A 13992-nucleotide genomic window follows, 5' to 3' on the forward strand; every position below is an offset into this window, starting at 1 on the left:
TAAGAGGCGGCTAACGGGATCGGTCGGTCAGGCTCGATGACTTGGTTGATGCATGTCATCGATCTCAATTGCGTGGGGGGCGGTCGGGTAGCCTAGTGGTTAAAGCGTTCGCTCGTCACACCGAAGACCCGGGTTCGATTCCCGACATGGATACAATGAGTGAAGCCCATTTTTGGTGTCCCCCGCCGTGATATTGCTGGAATATTGCTAAAAGCGGCGTTAAACCATACTCACACACTCACTCACCCAATTGCGTGACTCGATGCTCATGGTATCAATCATTGTATTGTTTGGTCCAGACTCGATTATTTACAGACCTCCGTCATATATCTGGAATATTGCTGAGTGCGGCGTTAAACAGCAAACAAACATAATCCTGTCAAATATGGAGATATCCCAGCGTTTACCATCAACCTATTGTCATCATTCCATCATTCCAATAACACTGCACGAGACAGTGAAGAGAAATATCATCACTTCCATACCCATTTCGGATTATATTTGATGCCCTGCAACTACCAGGGTACATGTTTTCCAGGAAGGGCGATGGTGTGGTCATTGGTAAAGAAGGTAACTATTGTCTGGTGTGTTTACAGGCCGCCGTGCTGTGTGATACTGTTGCGCGGCGTCGGACAATAAATACTTACTTTTATATGCAAATCGTGCTTCCGGTAGGGTAGGGCATGCTTACCATTTTCGCTGACACCTGGTGTCACCACTGATTTCCAATAGTCCATTCATATAACTTGTCGTAAAAGGCGACTAACGGGATCGGGTGGTCAGGCTCGCTGACTTGGTTGATGCATGTCATCGATCCCATTTGCTAGTATCGATGCTCATGATATTAATCACTGGATTGTCTGGTCCAGACTCGATTAATTATATACCGCCGTCATATATCTGGAATATTGCTGAGTGCGGCGTTAAACAGCAAACAAACATAATCCTGTCAAATATGGAGATATCCCAGCGTTTACCATCAACCTATTGTCATCATTCCAATAACACTGCACGATGACGTAGTTTGTTTTCCCCATATGCATTGCTATTGCCTCTCACGGTGCAAAAAACACATGGAAATCCTAAGAAAGAAACCCAGTGATCAGCAACAGAATATGTGGAGAATGAAATGTTTCGCCGTCGCGTGATGGTGTGTGTTTCGCCTTCAGGCGGCAAAGATGATTATCTCTGCCCCAAAAAACCTAACATATTCTAAATATTATATGAAACCTTACAACAGTGCCCTGGTTTCGTTTTGTATGTGTAAAAAACGAGAAAGCATTGCAAGGTCATTCGTCAGTCATTTTGTGACATCTTCCCGAGACAAGGTTTTAAAGTCAGTTGACTCCCTTGCCTCAGGGAGATGTTGTACGAGAGATGAGATACGTAGCATGTGAGGTGTAGGTGCAGATTGCATCGGAAGCTCGTTGTTGATAGTTCTAAACAGCAGCGTATGATATGAAGGAGTTCTGCACATGAGTGAGTGAGTATGGTTTTACACCGCTTTTAGCAATATTCTAGCAATAGCACGGCGGGGGACACCAGAAATGGGCTTCACACATTGGACCCATGTTGGGAATCGAACCCGGGTCTTCGGCGTGACGAGCGAACGCTTTAACCACTAGGCTACCCGACCGCCCCTTCTGCACATGAACATGGACTAAACAGTTCTACACAACAGCATGGACTGAACAGTTTCACACAACAGCATGGACTGAACAGTTTTACACAACAGCATGGATTGAACAGTTTTATACTACAGCTTAGACTTAACAGTTTCACACAGCAACATGGACTGAACAGTTCTACACAACTGCATGGACTTAACAGTTTTACACAATAGCATGGACTGAACAGCTCTACACAACAGCATGGACTGAACAGTTTTACACAATAGCATGGACTGAACAGCTCTACACAACAGCATGGACTGAACAGCTCTACACAACAGCATGGGCTGAACAGTTTTACACAACAGCATGGAATGAAGAGTCAATTCTTAAGTACCATCTTTTGACGTCTTTTGGTATGACGCTACCAGAGATCGAACCACCAACCTTCCGCTCTCCGGGCAGAAGCTACCAAGCAGACCTTTGAGGCTATCAGAAAATACATTGACCGCCCCTTCTGCACATGAACATGGACTAAACAGTTCTACACAACAGCATGGACTGAACAGTTTCACACAACAGCATGGACTGAACAGTTTTACACAACAGCATGGATTGAACAGTTTTATACTACAGCTTAGACTTAACAGTTTCACACAGCAACATGGACTGAACAGTTCTACACAACTGCATGGACTTAACAGTTTTACACAATAGCATGGACTGAACAGCTCTACACAACAGCATGGACTGAACAGTTTTACACAATAGCATGGACTGAACAGCTCTACACAACAGCATGGACTGAACAGCTCTACACAACAGCATGGGCTGAACAGTTTTACACAACAGCATGGACTGAACAGCTCTACACAACAGCATGGACTGAACATTTTTACACAATAGCATGGACTGAACAGCTCTACACAACAGCATGGACTGAACAGCTCTACACAACAGCATGGACTGAACAGCTCTACACAACAGCATGGACTGAACATTTTTACACAATAGCATGGACTGAACAGCTCTACACAACAGCATGGACTGAACAGCTCTACACAACAGCATGGACTGAACAGCTCTACACAACAGCATGGACTGAACATTTTTACACAATAGCATGGACTGAACAGCTCTACACAACAGCATGGACTGAACAGCTCTACACAACAGCATGGACTGAACAGCTCTACACAACAGCATGGACTGAACAGCTCTTCACAACAGCATGGACTGAACAGTTCTACACTAAAGCATGGACTGAACAGTTCTTCACAACAGCATGGACTGAACAGTTTTACACATCAAAATGGACTGAACAGTTTTACACAACAGCATGGACTGAACAGTTTTACACAACAGCATGGACTGAACAGTTCTACACCACAGCATGGACTGAGCAATTTTACACAACAGCATGGACTGAACAGTTCTACACAACAGCATGGACTGAACAGCTCTACACAACAGCATGGACTGAACAGTTTTACACTACAGCACGGACTGAACAGTTCAACACAACGGCAGTGACTGAACAGTTTTACACAACAGCATGGACTGACCAGTTCTACACAACAGCATGGACTGACCAGTTCTACACAACAGCATTGACTGAACAGTTTTACACAACAGCATGGAATGAAGAGTCAATTCTTAAGTACCATCTTTTGACGTCTTTTGGTATGACGCTACCAGAGATCGAACCACCAACCTTCCGCTCTCCGGGCAGAAGCTACCAAGCAGACCTTTGAGGCTATCAGAAAATACATTGACAAATCAAACTGAATGTTTTGAATGAATAAGGATATACAAAGGTGGACATTGAACGAATTATACCGAGCAGGCATCGTTTTGGTTCGTGAAACGCTAACAGGCGTGGTTTTCATACATTTGAATGCATCTTCACTCCTGAAATAATACACTCGTTCACGATATCACTCGTTTAGAAAGCATCCATTTAGATATTTAAGCGGGGTAGAATAGGTCTTCAGCAACCCATGCTTGCCGTAAAAGGCGACTATGCTTGTGGTAAGAGGCGACTAACGGGATCTGGTAATAAGGCTCGCTGACTCGGTTGATGCATGTCATCGATCCCAATTGCGTGGATCGATGCTCATAATAATAATAAATAAATAGTAACTGGATGGTCTGGTCCAGACTCGATTATTTACAGACCGACGTCATATAGCTGGAATATTGCTGAGTGCGGCGTTAAACAACAAACCAAACCAACCAACGAAAGATATATAAGCTCACTCGTTTCGTGTAAATAAATGAGTAATACTATGGTTTCACGCCACTTTCAGAATAACTCAAGCATTATTACTGCAGGGCCCAATCTAGGAAATCGAAACTTAATCTTCCACTTTCACCACCGGGTGTCCGCATCGCCATTCACATAAATGTTAACAGAGAAGACGTGTTGAACTATTGTAGCTGAATTATTTATACAATTTAATCAGTGGTTGCAATAATTGTATTCATCAGAATATATAATTATGTCAATACTTGAATCGGGAGCATGGAGATAACCTTTCGTCTGAGGTACCGCAATTATCTCTGCAGATTTGCGTCCCTTAGGGGTGGCCGAATCCTATGAATGTGTGATTTACCCTAATTCTGATTCTTTATATGTCATCACCTACCCGTTCTAGCGGGTTTCACCAAAGTGGCATGGTAAACGCCATAGACCCCTCTTACTTTTAGCTGACCATGACCTTTCACAGCAGCATTAAACCATACTCTGAATACTCTCTCAATCTGCTGGTCCATTTTGAAGTCTCATGCCAATTTAGTGAGGACTGAACTTTTATTTCCCAGCACGTCTTCAGAACACGTCACCGTTAGTTTGCCAGGCCTATAAATTTGCTGATTACCAGCAGCCGGAAGGGGCCCTATTTAGCATTCATAGCCCATATTGCCCATGATATAGATGCTGTTGGCGACCATTGTCGACTGATTGGATGAACGAGTGACTGCGTTCTGTATAGATACCTTATCAGGTGCCTGTTTAAACATCGTATCATGATGTTGTTTCCAGACGTTCATTATTTCCTGAGAAGACAGCAACGCCGAAACCGTGAACAGATAAAAAAGGCGCAAAACCATTTCCATAATCCTAAAAAATTCTTATGTGTCTTTTCTGTGTTCAAGTTGATGTTTGAAAAAACATCGTAGTGAAATAAAGTTAATTGGAGATGTAATGAGAAGCTGTTTTACTATATTTTGAAATAATGAATGTTCTGACGATTCAATTATAACGTAAAGAAAAGCAACTTAACCCGTCCCATAACCAAAAACAAATGTACGATTCCGACTGTATCATACGCATGTGTTTGTGAATCACTCTAAATGAGCGATCGTACAATGTTTTCGCGAAAAGGTGAGCTTGTTCTGCGCCAACGCTGGCATTTGTCACAAATACATGCAAAGGCAAGTAAAGTGTTCACCTGAACAGACCCGGAAATTGCATCGGCATCATTTTGCCACTAATAATAAATAATCCACATGCCTACCAAAAACCTTTTGAAAACCTTACCTATGCCTTGATAGCTGCAATCCTGATCAAAGAACTTTTGACAAATCGTCGCACGACACTCAAAAGTTGGAAATGTACTGCACATCAGATGCTGAAGCTGCAGGAGTGAGTGAGTGTGGTTTTACGCCGCTTTTAGCAATATTCCAGCAATATCACGGCGGGACACCAGAAATGGGCTTCACACATCGTACCAATGTCGGGAATCGAACCCGGGTCTTCGGCGTGACGAGCCAACGCTTTAACCACTAGGCTACCCGACCGCCCCTGAAGCTGCAGGAACGTTGGCTATTGGAAAGTTGTAGTATGCATTCTTATGGATAGTTACTCTGAATCTTTATCAATATCATTAAAACCAGATCTTAGTTCTCGCTTCCGCTAAACAATGATCTTAGGACATCCCATTAGGGGTCACGTCAGAACGAACTTTCATCCGACCAGTCAGAGCGTCGCTTACCAGATGATGAAAGTGACAGTCGGAATGTGATTTCTATCTATTAGCCATTCCAGAATGTTCTTTTGTTCAGGTTTGAAAAGTTTAAAGGAGAATTTGTCAAAAAAATGTTTCGAAGCGTAGTCGCCAATTTGAAATTAGTGCAGTAAAGAACGAGAATGCTGCCTTCTGATTGGCTACTGTCATTCCATTGGTCGGTCAAACTTCGCGCAAGGTCGGTCTGACGTGACCCGTAATGGGGTGTGCTCAGATCTTTGTTCAGCGGTATAGCGAGAACTAAGATCTGATTTTAATGAGATTGAATCTTTATGCACAGATCTAAATATGAAACAGACCTGGGATCGTAACTCCCATACTTTAACATAGGCTTACGATAGTTGTAGCGCTAAGACCGCTTTGTGCAAGTGGGCCCTGGTGGTTTCACTGGTCTCTTCTACCTCTAGTTCAGATGGTAAACGTTTTTTACTATTATTAAAACGATAAGATTGTTGCACTTATATTGCGACGTGCATGTACCTGTGTGTGTTTATGTGTCTGCTTGTACTAGTCCGGACTGAGGCCGATTTATAGTGCTAGCTAACTGAGATACCATGCCGCAGTTTAACATGAATACCCCACTCAGTCACAGTAAACTGACTCCGAGCCGAACAGTCCTTGTTTTAGCCCCTTAATGCCGAGCGCCGGACAAGGTAATAACAAGTACCATCTTTTAACGTCTTTTGGTATGACGCGGCCGGGGAACCCCGGACCTTCCGCTCTCCGGGCGGACGCTCTACCACTAGACCACGGAGGCGGTCGCACGTCTATGTTCCTTTGCATGTGTTAGTATCATATCAAGAACACTTTATGATGATCAAATCACACCCTGGGGTGTATGTATAATTAAAACAAAATATCAAACAACAATATCATATGCTTTATTTGTGTGCAACGAAATCCGGTTTTTGTTATATTACACGATATGGGACGAAAACTCACAAGTGGATGTTCAACTAACATATGATCATGGCTGAGAAAATAACGCCTTTTATTAGATCGACAGCCATGACTACTTTGAGTCACAATACATAGTAAACAGAGCCTCTTCAAAGTATTAAATATATTTCTAAATTAAATAGTTTTCGGGGGGCACGGGTAGCCACATGAAGCTGACACGCCGTGATATAACTGGAATACCGTTAAAAGCGGCGTTAAACCCAACTCACTCACTCACCCATTCTAATAGTTTTTATTCAAAATGACATGAGAAATATGGCTGCTTCATTCATATCCATGTTTTAAGTTTGATGGTACTGACTTAAACGAAGTGAGTGAGTGTGTTGGGTTAACGCCGCTTTGAACAGTATTCCAGTTGTGTCACGGCGTGTCAGCTTAATGAGGGAGGAAAGCCCGAAGTTATGCAGGTATCAGACGTTTATCACTTTGGTGAAACCCAAGAGCAAGGGAATGGTGCTGACAAACCTAGAAACATAATCGGGACGACCCGGGATTCGAACCCACGATCATAAGTTTCTGGCGTTCCCAAGGGGCGCAACTCTGCACAGATACTTGCGGCGCCTTAGACGACTGTGCCACCCGTGCCCCCCTCCATATCTTGAAGAAACAGAAGTCGACTAATAGTCTGGACACAAATTATATTCTATCAAACATTTAAACAAGATGCTTTGCTGTTTATATCGTGTGAGCTGTATCACTTTGGTTTTATCAAACAAACTTGAGGTTAAAACAGTTGTCAGATTATATACTCGTATTACATGATCCCCACATAACATGTTTTCGAGCCTCACCTCTTTTCGAGCCACAAACAATACGTAACCATTCGCTTAATGACGTAATCAAGGTAGAACTTCAAAGTTCGCCGATGACATCAAAGTGTTTGCCTCTTGTCGCTGAAGTTACGAATTAAGATACACGAGGTAAGATATTCAAAAAGTAATGAAAACATACCCAAAACTTACTTTTGTACTAATGCACATTTCAATCAAACTTGATCTGATGATTATAATTTTGCATCAGAACAATCGTATGCGCCGATGGTGTATCAGCTGCTGATTGTAACTTCCTGTCTGTTATGTCATGTGACTTGATTGCGTCATGTGACTGATCATGCTGTGCATCTATTTTTAACTTGGCGGGCTCTAACAGTGTTGAACATTGTGTATGTGAAGTTTTATTGTTTAGAATAAAGTTACAATAAACTTACCGTTAGTTAGACGGTCACCGATTAGACAAGACAACTTTATTTTATGGCATTATCGTCATATACGTCGGACCCAACTCATGTTATCCTACCGACTTATTTAACATAGAAAAATCAAAATATAGACTGTGATTGCGTTGATTCGCCGCTGATTGCGTACAGCCGATTGTCAGTGACACTTGACACTGAGTGAGATTTCTCAGTTCGCTGTAAAGTCACTAAGAAGTAGTAGATGGGCTCGTCGGGGATCAGATATCAGTTTGATATATCCGTTAGTTCGCTGTACAGAGTTCGTTATGTACGTAAATTTTATATGATGATATAGAGGAGATAACTCGTGGATTTTGTAACAGTTCGTTGTATCCGGTTGTATGCATGTGAATAAGATTCAACTAAATGGATCGGTGACTTGGTGGATTGTGTTTCATTGTACCCCGACGGCCATTCGCCACCACTTTCCCCCTTTCCGTAACCTGCTTGTCCCGCAATAACACGAGTTGGTCACGAATGCCCCGACGGCATTCAACCACTGGTAAAGTTGTCAGGGACAAAATCGATTATTTACAGGCCGCCCTGATATTGCTGGAATAGTGTAGACTGCAGTAAAAAAGTACAAATCGCAATTTTTTAGATTTATTTAAGAGAAGACAGACACCTATGAAAATATCTGAATTTACGTTTTCTTTGAGTTTCGACAAGTGAAGGTTTATATCGCATAATAATATATGTCAATTGTTTACAAAAAGAAATCATATGAGTGTTATTGGGACAAAACTGCAACTTCATACCAAATTTAATTATGCATGTATCTTGTTCACAAACAGACGCATGAAAAGGATTTTTCTGTACTGAAATTAGCATGTGTTGCAAGGAAAAATACTTCGTGCTGTGAGGGGCTTCAAAATGCAGCTAAAACAATTGGGTTTTCCTGGTTTTTACAAGTGACAAGCCTTCCAATAAATGTAATCACTAACGTGTTGGTATCCAACTTCACCACTGAGTGCGTGCATGTCTAACAAGTTGTTCCATGACGAAAATGTATTGTTCACAGGCCCGCATTTCTCCAAGTCCGCCATCTTTGTCCCTCGGCGTGCCTCCTCCTCAGTAAGCGTGGAGGCGCTAGAAAGTGCTCTCAGCGTGCGTTTCGTTCATAAGGAAATATTCGGAGGAGCTCGCTACATTCGTTACCACTCGCCCCTTTCCGTAGCCTTCAAGAAGACTCGTCCCCCTATCGATGAAAGTTATGTGCGAAAATACGACAAACCAATCAGAATGCGCGTATGATTTCAAGTTCTTCGTCAAAGAATCCCTCAGAAATATTTTTTTGATTTTACATATGTCTTGCATCTAAAAATATATCCAAGACACAGTTAAATGTGTTCAATCATACTGTATAATTCCGCATGTCTCGATGTGCTTTAAATTGCATTTGAAATATATATGGGAAAATAAATGTGAACCATTACGCAACGAGTTGACAATTGTTTTAGGTATGCCCGTCTGCGCTAAGACGGAACCCGGTCGCAAATATGGCCACGAGAGGGGCACGAGTCGCTATTCGGCTTGTCCCGGAATAACACGAGCTGGTCACGAATGGAGCTCGCTAGCGCTCGCTGGTGCCTCGGCACCAAACGGCTCACTGAATGCACCTCGTGTGACGGTAACAAGATGGCGCCTGATTGACTCGTCTCGCTTGGCGAGGCATTATCACGATTAATTTCACAAGAGGTGGTCATTTGACTATCCAATTGTAAACAGAAATTAATGTTTTCAAAGGTAAGACTTTATTTTAGTGTATTGCGATTGTTATTAGACACGTTATGAGAAATACTTTTTAGGGGCTCGAAAACACAGTACGCGAGCATATGACATACATTTTAATCAATCAATAACCCAGTGTACAATGAATACGATGACAAATTAAAATTGAATTGATTCACATACGAATAGATATTATTCATGAATAATGCAGTAAAACAATACAAGTAAACACACAAATATATTATTGACGTAGAAATAATCATACTTATTAATATTGATAATATTCTGTTATCTTGATGTGTTTAGTATTGCAAACAGAGATTTGTACCGAGGGCTAATTGCCACAAGTTGTCGTTGAGTTTATACATCATTGATAACCCATATATAAAAGTGAGTGAGTTGGGTTTTACGCCGCTTTGAACAGTATTCCAGTTGTTTACGGTGTGTCAGCTTGGCGTGGGAAGAAAGCCCGAAGTGATGCAGGTCCCACACGGGTATGGTGCTGACAAACCTAGAAACATAATCGGGGCGAACCAAGATTATCATATGTTTCTGGCGTGTCCAAGGGACGCAACTCTGCTTAGCGAATTGAGTTGCCTTGGGCGCCAAGCTCACCCGTGCCACCTTATATGAAAAAACCCAAAACGTTTTGCTTAAGAATAGCTTAAAAAAGTAAGCCTGAATCGGATTGATTACTACAGTCCTGAACAACAAACTGTCATGTTTTTTTGTTTCTCATGAAGCAATTAAATGAATGTTAAATGTTGAAATGTATTAAGAATGAAATCATAATATGGTAAAAAATGAAATACCGCCTTTTCCCATGAAGGTAAACAGAAGTGGAATATACCCAGGTGGGCGTTGGTTGCTGCCTTTAACTTAATACTGTTGTATGTTCTTGACTTGTGGTCGTCGTACCTGAGGCATTGACATTTACGTCAACACTTGGGTTTTATAATATTAAAGTTTTGATAAATTGCTAAATTACTTAAACCGCTGTAACAAATTTTATGAAGAGACGTAACGTCAATGAACTTCCTGTTCAGTTTTAACCGCGTACGCTGGAAGATGATACCTTGTTTTAGTGAACATGAAATGTCAAAACAGATTATGACAAAAAAACAGAAAAATTAAGCCTTTACATATAAACTATTTATGTGCTATTATTACTTTAAAAACTGCTGATGACACTTCCTAAAATAACCACCCAAAATGTCATAAATAACCAACGTATTCTGTCTGGGCATCTTGCTAGTTGACATGACGAAGCTGACAAAAAAAACAATTATGAAATAAGGTTGGCAAACAACGTACATTTTTTGTAAATCGAACCTTCAACCGCTGTGCCTCTCTTCAGTATAACTACATCTGCCATTCCGTCACTGTGTTATATATACGCCCAATCTTTTTGATGACACCAGGATATTACTCACCGACAAAAGAAACGCGAATACTAAATATGTTGGTTAATATATGAATACTTACTCGTATTCAAGAGATAATAGATTGGTTAGATCCATAAACAAACATATGTTGGGTGAAGCGACACTCATGGACTCATAACGTGACGTCATAGATCCATGTCTCGAGGTGCACCATTTGTCTCGTGCAGGATTAGCGTGTACAGTTTGGCAATCACGTGTAGCATAACGTGACGTCATAGATCCATGTCTCGAGGTGCACCATTTGTCTCGTGCAGGATTAGCGTGCACAGTTTGGCAATCACGTGAAGCATAACGTGACGTCATAGATCCATGTCTCGAGGTGCACCATTTGTCTCGTGCAGGATTAGCGTGTACAGTTTGGCAATCACGTGAAGCATAACGTGATAAGAATAAGACACTGTGGTTACACTTGACTGATTGTTAGTTTTGTCATTATTTGGTACACATAGGAAACATCTCCTCTTAACGTACATACTTCTCTATAAGTTTCGATGGTTCGCGTTTCTTTTGGCAGTGAGTATATGTATCTTGCACCATGTAAAAGAAACACGTTATCTTGTGGGCAGTAACTGAGTTATTTTCATATTAATGTGTGAGATATTTGAAAAAATAACTTTAAAATGAAAACAATGACAAGTGTACCAGAATTAATCACTTGAAAAAATGAATATTGAGCAATGACCAATGCTTGCCGAAAATGGAGTCTTCAAACATGATGCTTGAATATCACATAATTAGATTATTATGAAACCAACCTTGCTACATCTTCTCACAGGCTGTGTCTGGAATGTTTTATTGTCTTCAGCTTCGTAACAGATATACTTTATTAGGGGCATAATCAATACAGTGCTACATACCCACTGCGGTTCAATATAGCGTTGAACACAATGCCCCAATGGATGCTCAGTACTATTATGTTCTTCACGTGCCTTTAGTCGGGACAAGGGGGGATATAAAGTTACAGATCCCAGTCTTCTATCTTCAAGACACATACCTATATCAGTAAATACAGTTAACCATACCAAAATAGATACCGTCTCTCGCGCAAGCCGGGGCGGTCGGGTAGCCTAGTGGTTAAAGCGTTCGCTCGTCACGCCGAAGACCCGGGTTTGATTCCCAACATGAGTACAATGTGTGAAGCCCATTTCTGGTGTCCCCCGCCGTGATATTGCTGGAATATTGCTAAAAGCGGCGTAAAACCATACTCACTCACTCACTCACTCACTCTTGCGCAAGCCTCTATTTAGCCTGGCTTCATGTTGGTCTGTCTTGATTCAAATGGTTTCGTGGTCAAATGCGCCGCATACAGCTTGGCACCCTTATGTCGGTGTCAGTTTGGACATATTCCGTTGGTCATGAGTTCGAATCCAAGGTTTTGCTCCGACTATGACCCTTCTACTATTTCCAGTATATCTGTTGTGGCTTCCCAGAAGGAACACGTCTGAGATCCGCATCCCGTTTGGCTTTCATCTGATATTAAGATGAGACATTAACCAAAACAGTTCTTTTTTTCCGCAGGGTTCATGTTACGCTGTATATGCTGTAGTCGAGGTCGTCCCTGTAGAAGGTTCATACGTCATGTTTGAACTTTTCTCTTTGGCGGTGTGCTGCGTAAAGGTCGAAGGTCAAAAAGGTCAAACATCAACGCTTCATTTGCCTTCATTTTCACAGAGACGTCGAGCCAACCTGAAACATGTAACAAACCTGAAACATGAAACACAATATACAGTGAGACCCCGTCAATACGGACAGTCAAAAATGAAGCCGTCCGGATTGACAAAGTTCCGGAAAAGAACCTAAGCTTGTTTGTTGACTGCGTAATGTGATTTGTATATTGTAGACATTCCGAAAAGTAAATCGCCCGGAATACGAGGTTTCCGGGTTAACGGGGTTTTGTTTGTATGCTGTTTAACGCATCGCTCGGCAATATTTCAGCGACGCGCCAAATTGAGACATAGAAATATGCACTTCGATCAAGGGAGGAAAACGGTGTAATTGTTTATTGTTTATTCCATGGCAGCTTACTTTGTTTTGCACATCAGTGATGGCATGTTTGCAAGCCCATAACGTACAAAATCAATAAAGTTCACCTTGTTCAAATTATTTGCAGAGAGCAAATGACATGTGCTGAAATTAACCTGTCAAGAAAAATCCACTTATCTTTTAGAATGCATACTGGCGATAGGAATTGTTTTGGAGATGAAAAATAATCTTCAATTTATTTCTTACTTAGAGCCCTGCCGCGCTCGGATGATTCAGTGATACAAGCCTCAGGCTGAATTCTAGTACAGGAAATCTGAACAAATTGATGTATACTAAACAAAAATAGTTTTGGGATTATGAATATTTTTGGAATATTTTTTGTAGTGAAGACTGAAAAAACAATTTAATAAAAATATCATTAAACATGATCATAATCCCTAAAGTCTTTGTTCAGTATATTAGAGCACAAATATATATTCCTCCGTACGGAATATAGCTAAACGAGGACAATGCATGATAGGAAGTTAATGGGTTGTTATCTATAATAATGTCACATTAAGATAATGTTTAGAAAAGGGTAATAGTCTTTAATTCACAAATTTAAAAAAAATGGAATTTAAAAGAGGGGAGTGGACTTGTGGTAAAGTCTATATTGCCAACCACATCTGACCAGGGCGAACGGCATAAAACAACATACCATGCGACTCTGTACACTCGTCTATTGAGGTCACTGACAACACATACACTCTTCAAAAAAAAAGAAACGCATAGTTAAAAAAAAGGATATTTATTAAGCAGATGTAAAAGTATCTACACAGAATATGCGTGAACACAATCAAATGAAATCAGACACAGTGATCGACAAAAGCATTGTCGTCATTGTCAGCATTAATTCAGTTCAGTCATTGCACATGTGTAGCCACAAGGGGGCGTCATGGTCAGTACCTGGTCACACCACCTCTTGCAGCCGTCACTGCTCGACACCTCCTTGGCACAGATTG

General features: G+C 41.3%; 1 protein-coding gene across 3 annotated transcripts in view; it reads right to left on the reverse strand.

Moving 5' to 3' along the window:
* Positions 1-9523: 9523 nt before the first annotated feature.
* Positions 9524-13992, reverse strand: part of LOC124140881 (thyrotropin-releasing hormone receptor-like) — a 110656-nt gene continuing 106187 nt past the window's right edge. The window contains exon 3 of one of the 3 annotated variants that reach the window (XM_046508700.2): positions 9524-12694. In XM_046508700.2, coding sequence (XP_046364656.1) covers positions 12585-12694 — 110 coding nt within the window. In that variant the 3' untranslated portion in view covers positions 9524-12584. The remainder of the gene's footprint in view (positions 12695-13992) is intronic. The other 2 variants (XM_046508697.2, XM_046508699.2) reach the window with 2 other exon arrangements.

The sequence above is a fragment of the Haliotis rufescens genome, unplaced genomic scaffold (assembly GCF_023055435.1).
Source record: "Haliotis rufescens isolate VD_foot unplaced genomic scaffold, xgHalRufe1.0.p SCAF_17, whole genome shotgun sequence".
Taxonomy (NCBI): Eukaryota; Metazoa; Mollusca; class Gastropoda; order Lepetellida; family Haliotidae; genus Haliotis; species Haliotis rufescens.